The sequence below is a fragment of the Camelus bactrianus genome, chromosome 7 (assembly GCF_048773025.1).
Source record: "Camelus bactrianus isolate YW-2024 breed Bactrian camel chromosome 7, ASM4877302v1, whole genome shotgun sequence".
In the NCBI taxonomy this organism is placed as follows: domain Eukaryota; kingdom Metazoa; phylum Chordata; class Mammalia; order Artiodactyla; family Camelidae; genus Camelus; species Camelus bactrianus.
Genome location: NC_133545.1, coordinates 47,380,954 through 47,400,223, shown reverse-complemented (window position 1 = coordinate 47,400,223; position 19,270 = coordinate 47,380,954). Strand labels below are relative to the sequence as shown.

At 36.8% G+C, this 19,270-nt stretch overlaps 1 protein-coding gene across 7 annotated transcripts in view; it reads left to right on the top strand.

Annotated features, from left to right (window-relative positions):
- DNAH11 (dynein axonemal heavy chain 11) overlaps window positions 1–19,270 on the top strand; it is a 280,729-nt gene that overhangs the window by 28,363 nt on the left and 233,096 nt on the right. For all 7 annotated transcript variants that reach the window (XM_074367353.1, XM_074367350.1, XM_074367352.1 and 4 more), the window contains exons 9-14: window positions 8,700–8,816; window positions 14,386–14,523; window positions 14,839–14,963; window positions 15,512–15,707; window positions 18,006–18,110; window positions 18,257–18,649. In XM_074367353.1, the coding sequence (XP_074223454.1) occupies window positions 8,700–8,816; window positions 14,386–14,523; window positions 14,839–14,963; window positions 15,512–15,707; window positions 18,006–18,110; window positions 18,257–18,649 (1,074 nt within the window). The remainder of the gene's footprint in view (window positions 1–8,699; window positions 8,817–14,385; window positions 14,524–14,838; window positions 14,964–15,511; window positions 15,708–18,005; window positions 18,111–18,256; window positions 18,650–19,270) is intronic.

Sequence of the window (19,270 nt, the reverse complement as noted above, 5' to 3'; positions counted from 1 at the left end):
CCTCATTAACACTTGTTATTTTTCATTATTTTGAGTAACAGCCATACTAATGTCTGTGAAGTAATGTTTCATTGTGGTTTGATTTGCATTTCCCTAATGATTAGTGATGTTGATCATCTTTTCATGTGTTTATTGCCCATTTTTGTCTTTAGAGAAATGTCTGTTCGAGTCTTCTGGTCATTTTTTTTTTTTTTAACATTTTTTATTGATTTATAATCATTTTACAATGTGTCAAATTCCAGTGTTCAGCACAATTTTTCAGTCATTCATGGACATATACACACTCATTGTCACATTTTTTTCTCAGTGGGTTATCATAACATTTTGTGTGTATTTCCCTGTGCTATACAGTGTAATCTTGTTTATCTGTTCTACAATTTTGAAATCCCAGGCTATCCCTTCCCACCCTCCACCCCCCGGTAACCACAAGTCTGTATTCTCTGTCTGAGTCTATTTCTGTCCTGTATTTACGCTTTGTTTTTGTTTGTTTGTTTTTGTTTTTGTTTTTTAGATTCCACATATGAGCGATCTCATATGGTATTTTTCTTTCTCTTTCTGGCTTACTTCACTTAGAATGACATTCTCCAGGAGCATCCATGTTGCTGCAAATGGCATTATGTTGTTGGTTTTTTATGGCTGAGTAGTAGTCCATTGTATAAATATACCACATCTTCTTTATCCAGTCACCTGTTGATGGACATTTAGGCTGTTTCCATGTTTTGGCTATTGTAAATAGTGCTGCTATGAACATTGGGGTGCAGGTGTCATCCTGAAGTAGATTTCCTTCTGGATACAAGCCCAGGAGTGGGATTCCTGGGTCATATGGTAAGTCTATTCCTAGTCTTTTGAGGAATCTCCACACTGTTTTCCATAGTGGCTGCACCAAACTGCATTCCCACCAGCAGTGTAGGAGGGTTCCCCTTTCTCCACAGCCTCTCCAGCATTTGTCATTTGTGGATTTTTGAATGACGGCCATTCTGACTGGTGTGAGGTGATACCTCATTGTAGTTTTGATTTGCATTTCTCTGATAATTAGTGATATGGAGCATTTTTTCATGTGCTTTTTGATCATTTGTATGTCTTCCTTGGAGAATTGCTTGTTTAGGTCTTCTGCCCATTTTTGGATTGGGGTGTTTATTTTTTTCTTATTGAGTCGTATGAGCTGCTTATATATTCTGGAGATCAAGCCTTTGTCGGTTTCACTTGCAAAAATTTTCTCCCATGCCATAGGTTTTCTTCTTGTTTTACTTCTGGTTTCCTTTGCTGTGCAGAAGCTTGTAAGTTTCATTAGGTCCCATTTGTTTATTCTTGCTTTTATTTCTTCTAGGAGAAAATTTTTGAAATATATGTCAGATAATGTTTTGCCTATGTTTTCCTCTAGGAGGTTTATTGTATCTTGTCTTATGTTTAAGTCTTTAATCCATTTTGAGTTGATTTTTGTCTATGGTGTAAGGGAGTGTTCTAGCTTCATTGTTTTACATGCTGCTGTCCAGTTTTCCCAACACCGTGTGCTGAAGAGACTGTCTTTATTCCATTGTATATTCTTGCCTCCTTTGTTGAAGATGAGTTGACCAAAAGTTTGTGGGTTCATTTCTGGGCTCTCTATTCTGTTCCATTGGTCTATATGTCTGTTTTGGTACCAATACCATGCTGTCTTGATGACTGTAGCTCTATAGTATTGTCTGAAGTCTGGGAGAGTTATTCCTCCAGCCTCTTTCTTTCTCTTCAGTAATGCTTTGGCAATTCTAGGTCTTTGATGGTTCCATATGAATTTTATTATGATTTGTTCTAATTCTGTGAAATATGTCCTGGGTAATTGGATAGGGATTGCATTAAATCTGTAGATTGCCTTGGGCAGTGTGACCATTTTAACAATATTGATTCTTCCAATCCAAGAGCATGGAATATCTTTCCATTTTTTAAAGTCTTTACTTTCCTTCATCAATGGTTTATAGTTTTCTGTGTATAATTCTTTCACCTCCTTGGTTAGATTTATTCCCAGATATTTTATTACTTTGGGTGCTATTTTAAAGGGGATTGTTTCTTTACTTTCTTCTTCTGTTGATTTATCGTTAGTGTAAAGAAATGCAACTGATTTTTGAACGTTAATTTTGTAACCTGCTACCTTGCTGAATTCTTCAATCAGCTCTAGTAGCTTTTGTGTGGACCTTTTAGGGTTTTCTATATATAGTAACACGTCATCAGCATATAATGACACTTTTACCTCTTCTTTTCCAATTTGGATCCCTTTTATTTCTTTCTCTTGCCTGACTGCTGTGGCTAGGACTTCCAGGACTATGTTGAATAGGAGTGGTGATAGTGGGCATCCTTGTCTTGTCCCAGATTTTAGTGGGAAGCTTTTGAGTTTTTCACTGTTGAGTACTATGCTGGCTGTAGGTTTGTCATATACAGCTTTTATTATGTTGAGATATATTCCCTCTATACCCACTTTGGCGAGAGTTTTTATCATAAATGGGTGTTGAATTTTATCAAATGCTTTTTCTGCATCGATTGAGATGATCATGTGGTTTTTGTCCTTTCTCTTGTTGATGTGATGTATTACACTGATTGATTTGCGTATGTTGAACCAGCCTTGTATCCCTGGGATGAACCCCACTTGGTCATGATGTATAATCTTTTTTATGTGTTGTTGGATTCTGTTTGCTAAAATTTTGGTGAGGATTTTGGCGTCTATGTTCATCAGTGATATTGGCCTATAATTCTCTTTTTTTGTAGTGTCTTTGCCTGGTTTTGGTATCAGGGTGATGGTGGCTTCATAGAATGAGTTTGGGAGTATTCCCTCCTTTTCAATCGTCTGGAAGAGTTTGAGAAGGACTGGTATGAGTTCTTCTTTGTATGTTTGGTAGAATTCCCCGGTGAAGCCGTCCAGTCCTGGACTTTTATTTGTAGGGAGGTTTTTAATTGCTATTTCTATTTCCTTTCTAGTGATCGGATTGTTCAAGTGTTCAGATTCTTCTTGATTCAGTTTTGGTGGACAGTATGTTTCCAGAAACTTGTCCATCTCCTCTAGGTTATCCAGTTTGGTTCCATATAGTTTTTCATAATATTCTCGTATGATATTCTGTATTTCTATTTTGTTTGTTGTAATTTCTCCATTTTCCTTTCTTATTTTGCTAATTTGTGCTCTCTCTTTTTTCTTCTTTGTGAGTTTGGCCAGAGGTTTGTCGATTTTATTTACTTTTTTGAAAAACCATCTTTTGGTTTGGTTGATTTTTTCTATGGTCTTGTTAATCTCTATTGTATTTAATTCCCCTCTGATCTTTATTATTTCCTTCCTTCTGCTGCTTTTTGGGGCTTTTTGTTCTTTTTCTAATTCATTCAGGTGGTGGGCTAAATTGTTTATTTGAGATTGTTCTTTTTTGAGGAAGGTCTGTATCGCTATAAACTTCCCTCTTAGCACTGCCTTTGCTGTGTCCCATAGGTTTTGAGTGGTTGTGCTTTCATTATCATTTGTCTCAATGTATTTTTTAATTTCAGCTTTGATTTCCTCATTGATCCATTGTTTTTTCAATAACATATTGTTTAATCTCCATGCTTTCCTTTTTTTCTCCTTTGTTTCTCTGTTGTTGATTTCCAGTTTCATGGCATTGTGGTCAGTAAAGATGCTTGAGATAATTTCTATCTTCTTAAAATTGTTGAGGTTTCTTTTGTGCCCAAGTACACGATCGATCCTGGAAAATGTTCCATGTGCACTTGAAAAGAATGTATATCCTATTTTTTGGGGGTGTAATGCTCTGAAAATATCCACCAAATCTAGTTTTTCTATTGTAGTATTTAATTTCTCTGTTGCCTTGTTTATTTTCTGTCTGGAAGATCTGTCTAGTGATGTTAATGCAGTGTTAAAATCTCCAACTATGATTGTATTCCCATCAATATCCCCCTTTATCTGTGTTAGTAATTCTTGTATGTACTTAGGTGCTCCTATATTGGGTGCATATATATTCACGAGTGTAATATCCTCACCTTGTATCACTCCTTTAATCATTATAAAATGTCCTTCTTTATCTTTCTTTATGGCCTTTGTTTTAAAGTCTATTTTGTCTGAAATCAGTACTGCAACACCTGCTTTTTTGGCTTTTCCATTTGCATGGAATATCCTTTTCCATCCTTTCACTCTCAATCTATATGTGTCCTTCTCCTTAAAGTGGGTCTCTTGTATGCAGCATATTGAAGGTTCTTGCTTTATTATCCAGTCTGCCACTCTATGTCTTTTGACTGGAGCATTTAGTCCATTAACATTTACAGTAATTAATGATAGATGTGTGTTTATTGCCATTTTGAACTTATCTTTGCAGTTGAATTGGTATATCCTCTTTGTTCCTTTCTTCTTCCTTTTGTGGTTTGGTAATTTTCCTTTGTATTTTCATGGATTTTATTTATTCTGGTCATTTTTGAATTGAGTTCTTTTGTTATTGAGTTGTAGGAATTCCTTATATATTGTGGACATCAATTGCTTATCAGATATATGATTTGAAAATACCTTCTTCCATTCTGTGGGGTTTTTTTTTTTCTTCACTCTAGGGGTAGTGTCCTTTGATACCCAAAAGTTTCTAATTTTGAGGAACTCTTTACTTTTGTTGCCTGTACTTTCAGTGTCATGTCTAAGAAATGATTGCCAAATCCAGTGTCATGAAGATTTCTCCAGTATTTTCTTCTAAGAGTTTTTTTTTTTTTTAATACTTTTAACTCTTAGATTTAGGTCTTTCATACATTTTGAGTTAATTTTTGTTTATTTTGTAAGGTGAGGATCCAGTGTTTTTCTGATTTTTTTGCATGTTGATTTTGAGCCTGCAACTTTGACCTCTAATAATTTTTTCGTGCAGAATCTTTAGGGTTTTATATATATAAATCATGTCATCTATTAATAGAGATAATTTTACTTCTTCCTTTCCAATTTGGATGAGTTCTGTTTCTTTTTCTCATGTCATTAATCTGCCTGGTGCTTCCAACGTTGTGTTGAATAAAAGTGGTGACAGTGGGACATGCTTGTTTTTTTCCTGATCTTCGGGGAAGAATTTTAGTCTTTGACCATTGAGTATGATGCTAACTGTGGTTTTTTCATAGATGGCCTTTATCATGTTGAGGACGTTTCCTTCTATTCCTAGTTTATTGACTATTTTTTTTTTTTATCATTAAAGGGTGTTCAATTTTTTCCTTTTTTCCCTGCATCAGTTGAGATGATCACATGGTCTTTTTCCTTCATTCTATTAATGTAGTCTATTAGCTGTGCTTACATTCTGGGAATAAATCTACTTGGTCATGGGATATAATCTTTTTAATATACTGCTGGATTCTGTTTGCTAGTTTCTGTTGAGAGTGTTTATAAGGAATACTGGTCTGTGGTTTTCTTGTAATGCCTTTGTCTGGCTTTGCCTCATAGGATGTTAGGAAGTATTTTGTCTTCAATTTTTAGAAGAGTTTGAGAAGGGTTGGTGTTAATTCTTCTTTAAATGTTTGGTGGCATTCATCAGTAAGCCATCTGGTCTTAGGCTTTTTTGTTATTGTTAGAAGGTTTTTGACAACTTATTCAATCTCCTTGCTAGTTATAGGCCTATTCAGTTTTTCTGTTTCTTCATTATTCAGTCATGGTAGGTTGTGTGTTTCTACGAATTTGTCCATATCATCTGTGTTACACAGTTTGGTGCACTGTTGCTGATAGTACACTTTTATAATCCTTTTTATTTCTGTAAAATTGGTAGTAATGTCCCAGCTTTCATTTCAGGAATCTGAGTTTCTTTTTTCCTTAGTCAATCTAGCTAAATGTCAGTTTCTTTTTTTTTTTTTTCTTTTCAAAGAACAAACTTTTGGCTTGTTAATTTTCTCTTTTGTTTTCCTTTTGTCTCTTCTATATATCTCCACTCTAATCTTGATTTTTTTTTCCCATCCATCTGCTAGCTTTGGAATTTGTTTGCTCTTTTTCAACTCCTCTAGGGTGTCAAGTTAGGTTATTCATTTGAGATCCTTCCTTTTTTAATGCATGTGTTTACAGTGATAAATTTTCCCTCTCAATACGGCTTCCGTGGCATTTCTTAAGTTTGGATATGTTGAAGATTTTTCCAGTTGTCTCAAGTTATTCTTATTTTCTCAGGTAATTTCTTCCTTGACTCATTGGTTGTGGGAGGCAAAACTTTATACTTCTCTTGAACTGGTGAAAGATGGCAACATTAGACAGTGATAACTGATGTATATATAATGAAATAATATAATATCTAGAGCAATATAAATAAGTACATTAAATGTCATTCTTTTAAAAAGTTCACATAAAACTGTTTTTTTCTACTTCTATGAAAAATACAATTGGTATTTTGATAGGAATTGCATCGAATCTGTAGATCACCTTGGGTAGTATGGTCATCTTAATATTCTCCCAATCCATGAACACAAAACAAAAGATGGTTTATCTTTCCACCTGTTGTGTCATCTTCAGTTTCTTTCATCAGTGTCTTGAAGGTTTCCCAGAACTGGGTGATTGCATTTGCTCCTAAGTTGCTCCCTCTGCCATTGTCTTGGCTCTGTTAGGGTCTATTCTTCACACAGCAGCTTGTGTACCTTTTAGGAGCTAAGTTAAACCACAGCATTTATCTAGTTAAAACTGCAGTGCTTTCTTATGTCACTAATAAGGGCAATTTTACAGTTTTTAGTATGTTGAAAAACTTTAATGATTTATGTATAATACTAGTATATTATTTATTCTTCAGTAAAATTTATTGAAAATAGCTATGTTCTGGGAACCCCATTAAATGTTGCTTATGTCACTGTGGAAAAAAATAAACATAGGTATTAAACTCATAGGTCAAAATCCTGGGGAGAAAACAGGGAGGCATTTATACAGTGTGCTCAGTGCTAGGTTAGGAAAAGTACCGAGTGCTATGGGAGCATTTGTGTGAAGCCTCTTCTCAGAGTGCTGGAAAGGAAATTGAGAAAATAACTGAAAGATGAATAGAACTGAAAAGAGAATAGAAAGGAAGCAGGTGAAGAGTAGGCAAAAAGAAAGGAATTATCAAAAAATTGTATTGAGAGGGAAAAGGGAGAGGTAATGGTGATTCTGATCAGGGTGATACCTGGAGAGAAGGAAATCAGGTCATTAGAAGAAAAGATGGATAGCACTTGACCAAGAGAGGAAGAAGTAAGGAGATTACCATAGTTTCTGTTGGGTTTTAAGAAAGAGGAGTGGCTTTATAGAGAAGGTGGCTAGTCCAGATTTGTACACGATGAATTTGAGTTTCTGCAGGACTTCCTAGGGGAGAGGTACTGTCAGCAGCTTGGAATTCAGGTTGAGTGACAGAAAAGAGAGTTTGGTAGAGGTACAGTTATGGAAATTAGCCTTTGTTCCCTCTCTGGTTTGTTACTTACTTGCTAGTTGTTCAAACAGTGTTTGGGAATCTGAAGTTGTATGTTCTTTGTTGCCGCACTGGGAGGAGGGGTAAGCTAGGCTTGTTACAACTTGTTGGGAAGTTGTGTTTACTTTTAAAAGTCAGTAATCCTTGAATGAAGAGAATGTTTGGCTCTGATTCAGAAGCAGAGACTTTCTCTTGATAGTAATTAGGGCATTTCAGTATATAACAGAGTGCTCTAGAATTTCTGCCGTTATGCTCCATTTCTCATTTTGTGTTAAATCAGGATAAGGTGCATTCCTTCATCATAACATGGAAGCATCGTGGACACATACAAAATCGTGGTTGGAGTGTGACCTCTGGAGCCAAGTTACCGAGATTTAAATTCTGACCCTGCATTAACTAGGGGTATGACTGTGGGCATTAATTTGACTTCTCTGAGTTTATTTTGTCACCTACAAAATGGAAAAAAAAAAAAAAAAGTACCTACATCAAATGTTGTTAGAATTGAGTTGATGAGGTAAAGTATTTAGAACAGGATTGAATACATGTTAGCGGTTGTTATTGTTATTATTACTGCATTATGATTAATAGTTGGAGGCTCAGTTCATGGAGGTAACAAAGGGCTTCATTAGGTTATATGTGTGGCACATACTCCAGGGGCGGTATGACTGGGAAGCCCAAAGTGTTTGTGAATTTCTGGGACTTCTGTGTGTTGTAATGCTATGCAGATGACAGTTACTCTTTCACTGTTTCATTCTTTCTAATTATGGGAGTGGGTGGCTATGTATTTGGAGGAAACTGGGGGTTGTTAACTGTGTATTAATAAGAAACTGGGAAAATGTGAAGAGTAGTGTGTTTTGTCTGTATCGCTAATGATGCTTTAATACAGACCTGTGGGTTTTAGTTCGCACTTGTCTTCTGGTAGGTTTTCTGCTCCCTGAAAACCAAAACAAAAAACATCCTATTTAAACTGATAGAGATACTAAAGTTATAATAAGACTGGGTTATTTTTTCCCTTTTTCTTTTATGAAGAGGTTTGCTTTTTAATTTATAATCAAAGTAGAATGGAGAAGGATGGAGTGAGGCCAGAGTACTGATGTTGGAGTCTGAGGCAGGGAGACCTGTGGGAACACGAGTTGATGTGCTGATTATTCGGTGCTCCGGTAAGGCTGCCACTTGAACGGTCACTCAGGTACAGCTCTTTCTTGGTCTTTCCTGGAATCCTGCTTTGAAAAATAAGTTCACTCAGAGAGACAGAAAGAGGTGTCACACCTATGTGATTGATATTTTCGCTCCTGGATTCTGTCCCGTCAACTAATATTTTTACCTTGAATTTCATAGGAATTTGAAAGTGATTATGTCATCTTCAAGTCCAAAACTTTGGATTTTGACAGAAGGCTCGGGACAATTCTTTGTGAAGCTTTCGTTAACTGCAATGGTTTAGAAGCTGCATTTAAGGTTAGTTCTGAAGAAGCTGTCAGAAAAGTGTTCTACTAGTGAATGATTTAGACTGTGAGATGAGAGGAGTGAACACATTCCTTTCTGATCCAGGTGAACTATTAACTAGTCATATTCTCTTCATATCCAGCTCACTGAACCATAAACTTTGAATAGTGCACTACTGAGTAATGAAGTTTACTTTGGACAAGGTCAGTTTTAGGACATTGAACCATTGATCTTTTCTTGAATTCAGTGTTTTAGCTTTTGTTACCATTAGAGCAAGTTTGGCAGAGGCTGTGAAATGTTGATTCAAAATTAAACCACAATGAAAAGTGGAAAATATCTGTTAATTCAAGTGTATCTTTTCTTTGCCACTGTCTTCATATGTTGGGCTCACCTGCCCACTTTGACTCTGACTGAAACAAATAGGAATTAATACACTGTATTTCATCAAGCATGACACCATTGATTATCAGGCACACCACTGTTTATCAATAAAGGAAAATACTGCCCCCAAATTTACGACGCCATTGATTATATCACATACTTCCATTTCAGAGGTGTTAAGACATGAAAGAATGTTTGTCATAGAATTGATGAAATACAATGTGTCTGTATGAATAGTTGCATATAAGAAAAGCATCTTGACAGTCCTCCCACGTGGAAAACTGATAACGTGGGGAATTGACTTCCTTGTCAAAGAAGAGATTGCAAGTTGAGTGTAAACTTAGATGACATCCCCGAAGAGGAGAGAGCCCTTGGTTTCTGAAAAACACAGCTAGAGAATCACGGGCACTGAAGATGGCAGTGCAAAATAAAGACTTTATCCAAGATACTTGTTTGATTTTGACCTTAAAATTCAGATGAATTGATCAAATGGTGGTGAAGCCTCCAGTGTCTTCTGCCCCTGTCAAGGGTTTTTAGCACAAAGAAATCCCGAGGGTCAAATAGTTCTCTTTTAAGAATCTTGGGATGAAATCGAGTTGCTGCCAGCTGAGTTGGATAGCCTGTATACACCACCTGTAATCCCGTCTCTCGGAAATTGCTCTTGTATTTAATATTGCTGCTCCTTTTCTTTGACTGGATTTGCATGCGTATTTCTCTTTGAGGAAAATGACATATTCTGATCCTTGTCATTTTTTTGTAACCTTTTCGCATAGCAGTGAATCGTATTTTTCTGGTTTCTGTAACAGAATTCAGCAATGTTATTTTTAATGGCTACATAGTAGTCTGTCATATTCTCTGTTACTGGACCTACTTCCACGCTTTTAGAAATAACTGCAAGAATGAGTGTGGAGTGAAATCTCAGTTACAGGGGCCCTTTTCTAATTCAAATCTCCTTTCCCTCCTCATAGCCATTAATAGGGATTTGATACATGCCAGTTACTTTTTTCTAAACGGTTTTATCTTTTTATTGTTAACTATTTTTTTCCTTAACTTCCCACATATTTATACCTGGTCTGCTGAAAAATATAACAAGAGATGCAGCCCTTGTTAGTTCTCCAGAGGCAAGACATCATCTTAAGAGTCATCGTTATATTTAGATCACCTTCCACAGTGCCTTATATGAAACAGGCTCTTAATAACTGCTCGACATTAGGACTGACTGGTGGTCAACATACTGAGAGGACACACAGATGAAGAATAAATGCAGCAAGAATTGTGGCAGAAGGGAAAATTACTGGGTTGTGTATTTAGGGAAAAGATGATTTCTACCATAGGTATAGGATCATGAACTTTAACCATTTACTGTTGTGTCCCTGAGAATACGTACTTGCAGATGCTTCTTTGAAGACTGCAATTCAGTATCTGTTCTTGCAAAGACCTGACCAGGAAGGGCACTGGAACCCAACAGAGTAAAACTGTGCTTCCGATCCTAGAGGGTTGGCTCTTGATAAAATTTAAAGCAAAACAAAATACTAACGAATGGCTTTCTAAAATTTACCATGTCTCTACATGAAGGTAGACTGACGTGTGTAAGATAAACTTTTTGAAAAATCTTCAGATGATATAGTTGAAAATTATAAGATTGTTAATGTATGTGGTTAGGGTGGCAGCAGATGGAAACAGTCTTTGAAAGAGACAAACCTAGGAAGGATAAAAATACGTACTACTTTGAGCAGTGGCAACAGCATTTTGAGAAGCCCTATTATATAAGGAAACTGAGGCGTAGAAGACAATCAAGGTAAACCTTACAGATCTCAAACGGGATATTTAGGAAAGAAGCACATAGTGGGAGTCAGTGAAGGACAGTGCCTGATATGAAGGACAGTGTCTATACTCTTCATAAAATAGCTCTTAATTCCATTATGACAAGGAAACCAGAAGTTCAAATGACCTTTATTCTCATCCTGGAGGGTAATTTTATTTTTTTATATCTGTGATGTCAGAAAATTAGGGTAATGTATACTGCTTAAAAGGTTAAGACTTTTCTTACTACTACTTTCTGGCTTTACAGCCTCCACAAAGAATATTTTCTCTCTGTCTTTCCTCATTGACACTGGGGGTTCAGTCCCACTAAGCATATCAGGTAGGCAAGTTGAGATGGAACCAGGAAACTCCTGGTACCATTTCCGTTGTGGACAACGTGATAAGTGTGTGAAAGAGAATGTTGTGAAATGTGTTTCCCTACTGTAGTTGCAGGCCATGTCTTTGTGAAATCGATGAGGAAGTGTTTAGAATGTTAAAATCAAGTACAAACTTGACAAAACAGGGGCTGTAAGAAGAGAGTTAGCAATTTGCATTTCATTCGGCAGCAGCTAACCAAGCAGATCAAAAAACACTTAGTAGTTTCTGCGGTAGGTATAATGGGTGTTACCAGAAAAAAAGCCAGCATGTGTTTGTCTAAACTGGCCTCTAAGATAGGGTTAGATTTACATTTTAGTTTGTATGATTCTTTCACTGTGTTGATTTTTTTTTTCCCATTGAATGTGGTTTATGGAAATGCTGACAATGAAGCTGTTCTTTAAAGAACAAATTTGGGGGAACACCTTTGAGTTCCCTAAAAGAAGAGCAGAGCTCCATCTCTGCTGTGTCACACTGCTAACAAGGCACAAACCTGGGTGTGTGGTTTTCTGCCACCTTGGTGGTTGTTATTTTGAGGACATGCCTCCTTTTATTTCAAAGAAAATATAACAGTCCTAGTAACTCACTTTTTTTGGAGGCCCACACAGAGTAGGTAAATAACCAAGTAACAGTTTTAAGTGGCCCCTTGCCTGGTGAGAGTTCACACAGGGGGGCAGGGACTCGGGTGCCAGATTGCCCAGGGTCAAGGTCAAATGCCAACTCTGCCCCCAGCTGTGAAAACTGGCTCAAGTTATCCACTCCTCGTAACTGAGTTTCCTTATCTGAAGCATGTGAGAATGACAGCATTTTTAACGCCCTTAATATATAGTACCTGGCACCAGGCAGCACTCTGTATAAACTGCTTATACAAAATGTGTATTTTAATTACATTATTTTGCTTGCAAAGAAAGGCATCTCACACTGACCCACAGAAGAAATTCATCAGGAGGGCAGGAGACAGGACAGGAGGCTAGTAGAAATCCGAGGTTCGGCTCACCGGGCAGCTAAGCTTAGTGAGACTGAAATCTCGGGGTTCCCTGATCCAGCACGAGGGCTTGTGAACCTGGGTGCTCCTGCTTGCTGGTCACATGATCCTGCTTCAGGTCACATGTCTACTTTTTCTGTTCCCCTACTCGTTCACTTCCTCTGCTTGCTGGTACAGTTGACCCTTGAACAATGCAGGGGTTAGGGGCCCTAACCCCCTGTGTAGTTGAAAATCAGTATATGACTTTTGGTTCCCCAAAACTTCACTAGTAGCCTATTGTTACCCATCACTTAATTCATGTAACATACAAAATATGTGTTATGTAATGTCTTCTTAAGAGAAAAATAAGCCAGAGAAAAGGAAATTTTATTAGGAAAATCATAAGGAAGAGAAAATACACATTTACAGTACTGTCTTCTATTTATCAATCCTGTAAGTGTATGTCATCTGTTTACAGGATGAATCATCCGTCAGCACCTACAGTATTGTCTTACATTTAACATCTACAGTGGCCTGTATCATGTATTATGAACACGAGACATAAAATAATGAAAAGATACTGTGAAAAAGAAATTCATATTTATTTACAGGTGTAACGACTCATGCATTGATAAAAAGTAGCAGCAGTACAGTTGCTTCCCAGGAGCCTGTTGTAAGTGATATGATTGTTTCATGGCAGCCTAGCCTATCCACTAAGGAATGAATTATAAATATTTTTTGGCATATAGTATTACAATCATATTCATAACATAGTATTGGAAACAGTGTTACATCTTTTAAAAAACCACTTGCCTGTGACTATAGGCTGATATGCAGTTTCTCCAACTGAGACGTATACTGTATGGTAATGTAATTTTTTGAAAGCAAAGTTATAAAATAATAAAATGAAAACATTTTATATTAGATATCACTCACCTTGTGTCTATGTAAGGTCAGACTCATATGTACGTATATTTTAGGCGTTCATGACATACTTTTTCTCAAGTTTTTTGGTATTTCTAGGCTATGTGGGTCTTCTGAGAGTCTTTAAATTGTAGCAGGTCTCTGGGGGAGGGTATAGCTCAAATGGTAGAGAGCGTGCTTAGCATGCATGAGGTCCTGGGTTCAATCCCTAGTACCTCCCTTATCTAAGAATGAATGAATAAATAAATGTAATTAACTCCCCCAATAAAAAAAAAATTGGCTTTGAGACAACAAATTGTAGCAGATATCCAAAAAATTTTCCAATATATTTATTGAAAAAAAATTTATGTAAAAGTAGACCTGCAAAGTTCAAGCCCATGTTGTTGAAGGGCCAACTATTGTTTCTTTTCACTCATAATTTTACCAGCATAGGTTCAGCCTGCCCTGCCCTAATTCTTTTTCTGAGAATCTAATTATCTCAAGGCATTGGTTTCAACCAGGACTTTCACGTTAAAGGAGCTGTATGCCGGTGGAGTGACTGTCTTTGGTCAACAGGTCACCACTGCTGGCCCAACTGCTGTGTGTTGGGTGGGGGTGGTTGGGTCCTGTGGTACAAAACCTGGGTGGCCACGGACAGGACAGTCACAGTGGCTGATACTTCTGGTATAATTATTCATTTGTGACCTAGAGGTCTTCGATATGGATATTCTTATTCTAAAGAATGTATGTGTGGAGGGGAAAAACAAATAACAAGTACACAATCTTACTTCTTGATTCTGTTCTTATACCTGCAAAGAAAGCATCTTCTAAAACGTTTCCTGGTGCCCCACAGGAAGCAGTCGTGCTGGCTGTCATCAGGATTGTCGATAGACAGTGCCTCATTTCTGACTCTTTATTTTCTGCTGGGGAAGGGAAACTGCTTTACATGTAGAATTTGCTTTATTGGGTATATAGAAGTTTTAGCGACATGCTAAAGTATGTTTCAGATTTTGAGACATGGCAGGATACTTGCAGGGATCTAGATTTGGGCTCTTTGTCTAGGCAGGTAGGAGGTTTAATGGGGGAAATAGTGAACTGAGTATTTGTATTAAGAAGTCATAGTTGTTAACCTTTCTTTCACTTTGATTTTTATAGCTTTTAACCGTATTTGGGAATTTTCTTGAGAAACCAGTTGTCATGGAAATTTTCAGCCCACATTACAGCACACTCGTGCACATGCTCAATGCAGAGCTGGATGTGTGTAAGCAGTTGTATAATGAACACATGAAGCAGGTGAGTGGGGGATAAAGTCGAGCACATCCACAGTGTCGTGTTGTGGGTCAGAGTATCAAGTAGAACTACATTTAATGATACCTAAAGATCAGATGGAGGCACTGAAGTTTTTATGCTTTTCTTTAATTGGTTTCCTTCATGGGTCTGAGGAACCTACTTGAGGACCATAACTCTTCTACTAATCAAGCTAGTTAGCACATATGCTCTATGTATTCGTACTGTAAAAGTACCAAAATGAACAATTGCTTACAAGGTTGGAATACACTCTGATTAAATGTTCCCTTTCTTTCTCTTCATCACAATATCAATTTGCAGATTGAACAGGGAAATGTAGTTCTTAACAAGAATATGCCATTTATCTCAGGAAATATCAAATGGGCTGAAGAGGTCCTTGATCGACTTCACATGTTTTGGTCAAACTTTGCATCTCTCCGTTACCTGTAAGTAGTTAGGCTTTTATGCAGAAATTATCCCTGTGACACATGTAATTTTTATGTAGAGTAGTGAGCTGTTCATTTTAGTGTGTAAAGAGTCATTGTTCTTTTCATTGGCTGGGCTCATTGAGAGGGATTTATCCTGTCGTTTTGCAGTATGTTTAATAGGACTTGTAACTTCCTATATTTCCATGTCTTTTTTTTTCTTTTCACTTTTCCATTTCACTCACAATAGGTTTGTAGGTTTTTGTTACTGTTTTTCCTTTCTCTAGTAATTAGCACTCCTTTTATTTTAAAGACTTTTGTACCTTTGTTTTCTTTGTAAGAATTGATAACTTGTTGATGTTTGCATTGAACTGAATCTTTGGAGTTCCATTTATTTCATAACTATGTCTTTTAAGGCAAAGACTACTCGTAAGCATTATTTGGCTTTTATTGGTTTTTGTCCTATTTTATAGTGTATTTTGTTACATTTTCTATTGTGTACTATGGTAAAGCAATTAAGCTGAAATCTGTTGAATAAATAGGAAAGTAGCAAAACTGTATTCCTGCAGATTCTTGGAAAGTCCTGATGATGCCTTGGTTTATCAGAAATATGTTGAAATGACAACTTTACTAGACCAGTTTGAAAATCGCATCTATAACGAATGGAAAAGTAATGTGGATGAAATCTGTGAATTCAACTTAAATCAACCGTTAGTTAAATTCAGTGCCGTAAATGGTCTCCTCAGTGTCAACTTTGACCCAAAGGTAGGGGTTTGATGTTTATAAGATGTTTTATAGGTGCCCTTTGTATTATAAGGATATTCCTGATGCCTCCAGTCATTTATATTTTACTTTGGAAAAATGTCAGGGCTTTGAGGAATGAAACTAAAAACAACTTCAAATAGGGTTTGTTTTAACGAATTGTTTACCAGATTTTATATTATTATTATTTTGTCTGGTAATTATTTATTTGCCACTCCCACTTTACTGGATAATGAGTTACTTGGAAGTAGGGTTCATTTCGTCTTTGTGTTTTGTGTGTCTAGCATAGTGTCTGGCACCTGGCAATGCTACCTTAATACCTACCTGTCAGTTCAATTGAATAGAATCGTTAGTCTTTGGTCACATGTTTTCTGGCTTATGTCTTCTTGCCCTGTCTTACAGCAGTCCAGCTGTATGCCTAAGAAGTGGGCAAGTTAGCCTCACTGAGTTTAATGGTCACAGTCTCTACCCAAATTCTTGACTGTTTTCCTACAATATTACAAAGAATAGCATCACTTAATTTTTCTTATTAACCTCAGCACACACACACAAGTAAATGACCTTGAGAACTGAGGATTTGCTCTACCAATTGATTTCATAAAACCAATTTATGGAAACTGAATTCCTGAGATGTTTTAGGAAGAATCCCTATGATTCTACCAGAGGGGATTATACGCACAAAAAATATATTGTACTAGTTAGCCTATGGAGTGGCAACATAAAGTCAACTCGTTTACTTTTTAAGCATGTTATGTGGTCTTTTCCTCTGAACGTGTGATTTAGGGCTACAGTCAGTTCTGCTACAACATGACATACACATTCCTAAAAATTACTGGACTATGAAAGATTGCACAATAGAAAGTACAGGGCTTATGGGGAAAATGAGGGTTAGGATACAGCACTCAAAAACTTTGTCAGTGATACATTTAGAAAATGTCAGAGAGAGACAAATACTGTATGATGTCACTTATCTGTGGAATCTAAAAAATACAACAAAATGGTGAATATAACAAAAAGCAGACTCAAATATTAATTACTGTATATAAAAATAAATTAAAAAATTTCTTCTGTATAGCACAGGGAACTGTGTTTGGTATCTTGTAATAACCTTTAATAAAAAATAATATGAAAACAAATATATGTATATAATGCATAACTGGGACATTATGCTGTACACCAGAGATTGGCGCATAGTAACCGATGACACTTCAATTTAAAAAAAGAAGAAGAAAAAAGCATACTCACAGAGAACAAACCAGTGGTTACCAGTGGGCAGAGGGAAGGGTGGAGGGGCAATACAGGGGTGAGGGGGTAAGAGGTACAAACTATGAGGTATAAAATAAGCTATAAGGATATATTGTACAAAACAGGGGATATGGCCAGTATTTTGCAATAATGATAAGTGATTTGGAGTAAAACCTTTAAAAATTGTGAATCACTTTATTATACACCTGTAACTTATATGTTGTATAGTCACTACTAACAAAGTAACAATAAAAACAGGAGAAAAAAAAAGGAACCCAGGAAAAACAGGAGCATGGTTTACACATTTTAAATGGTTAAATGGTTATACATAAATACTACAATGAACATGACACTTTCCCTTGACAAAGTCCTAAATTTTGCGCATGGAGGTGGATGTTGGCGGGTTGGAGCTGGTGCATTAATGGGAAGTGGAGGAAAGGAGGGTTATCTGAAACCACACAAAAGGTTGTATCACTGGAAGTGGATGGGCATGGCGCATCACACCTGGGAGCGGAGGTACCTGGTGGATGTTCACGATGTGTGCATATGAGCATTTTGCTTATTTTTAAGCCTTTACGCTGAGTTGGGTGTGATTTTTAGTGTTTAGTGTTTCTTGCTGATGAAACTACAGATAAGCAAAGACAAAACTAGTGGTATGCTCAGATTGCTCCCTAGTACGTAATCAAGTTAGAACAAATTTGTTTTCAAAACAAGCTTTGTAATGGAGGTAACTGTTCTGGGCACTGGAAAAAGATGTAGGTCCATTTATAGCCTTCCATTTCCAATCTTGGTGTGCATATGTTGCTGTGTCTTGCTTGAATTATTCCGCTGACACTGAGCCACAGTCAATGATTTATGCCTTTATTATTTATATTTCTGTATCATATGGAATGTATGAGTGTTTTTAAAAAGTACATGAAACAGAAGCTCTTTACCTTGACAATTTGAAAATATGGTAATCTTTGGATGAAATATTAAGTGTTCTGATTTTAACTTGTGTTAAAAATAGAATGATATTCTTAAAATATGTAATAATCCTCACTTTTCTTTTAATAGTTAGTGGCTGTATTAAGAGATGTGAAATACCTTTTGATGTTGAAGAAATCAGACATACCGGATTCAGCCTTAGCCATCTTCGAAAAAAGAAACACTATTTTAAAGGTCTGTATTTTCAGATATTAGGGCATGTTATGAATAGAAATATTTTGAACTTTAATTATTATGTAGACCTATGATACTTTTATGCCTCTGAGATAGAAGCTTTAACATATTTGGCATTTTTTGTTTTGGGGTTTTCTTTCTCTCAGTACATTGGGAATCTTGAACTTCTTGTGCAAGGATACAATAAACTGAAGCAGACTCTTCTGGAAGTTGAATACCCCCTGATTGAAGATGAGCTGAGGGCAGTGGATGAGGAGCTGTGGGCAGCTGCCACATCGCTGACGTGGCAGGACGACTGCTGGGGAGACATCGAGAGGGTGAAGGTGTCCACCTCTGAGTTGGAACGGAGAGTGGAGCGTGCGCAGAGCAATGTTAAAGTGATTCAGCAGATGATGAGGGCGTGGGCCGAGTGCACGCTCCTTCCCAGGAGAGAGCACAGACGGGAGACGGCCTTTACTTGGGAAGACAAGGGTGATTTGTTTGCTAAAAAATACAAGCTGATCCAAGACGATGGCTGCAAGATACACAATTTGGTGGAGGTATTTGCTTTTAAGGTTTTGAAATTGATAGCAGATCCTATTATTTAGCTTAGAAAGGAGCAAACATATGTAACCTAATGATGTAAGACTCTTACTGGGCCTGAAAGAGCTTTGTATATGGTTTTGTTAAGAGTTGAAAGTGGAAGATTTCAAGCTTCTTTCCTTAACTTCCCTCACTGTTGTCATTTCTGAGAGAAGAGATAGGAATGTGAGATCTGTTGATGAAACAGAAAGGCTAGAGATGAGATCCTTTTGTTGGTCATAGTTATCTCCTATTTTGGATGCTGTCAGTAGCTACCACTGTTTGTTGAATGGCTCTGTGTGCATCCACTTTGTTTACGTCATCCCATATAACCCTCTCAGCCATCTCCTAAGGATGGCAACAATAGTTAATCTCTTTGTAACAAATATTTGAGTTTTTAAAACAATAATAGGCACCATTCCAGGGTTATCAATTGAAGAAAAGATAAGAAATGAAACAGCAACAAAAACAAAAAACAGAAGGCAGAGAAATAAAAGTGGAAAACAAAAAAGTCTCTTGGACCTTAAATCCTAGTCAGGGAAGACAGAAAGAGAAACACAAATATATAGTGTCTCAATTGGTCATGGGAGCAAAAAAGC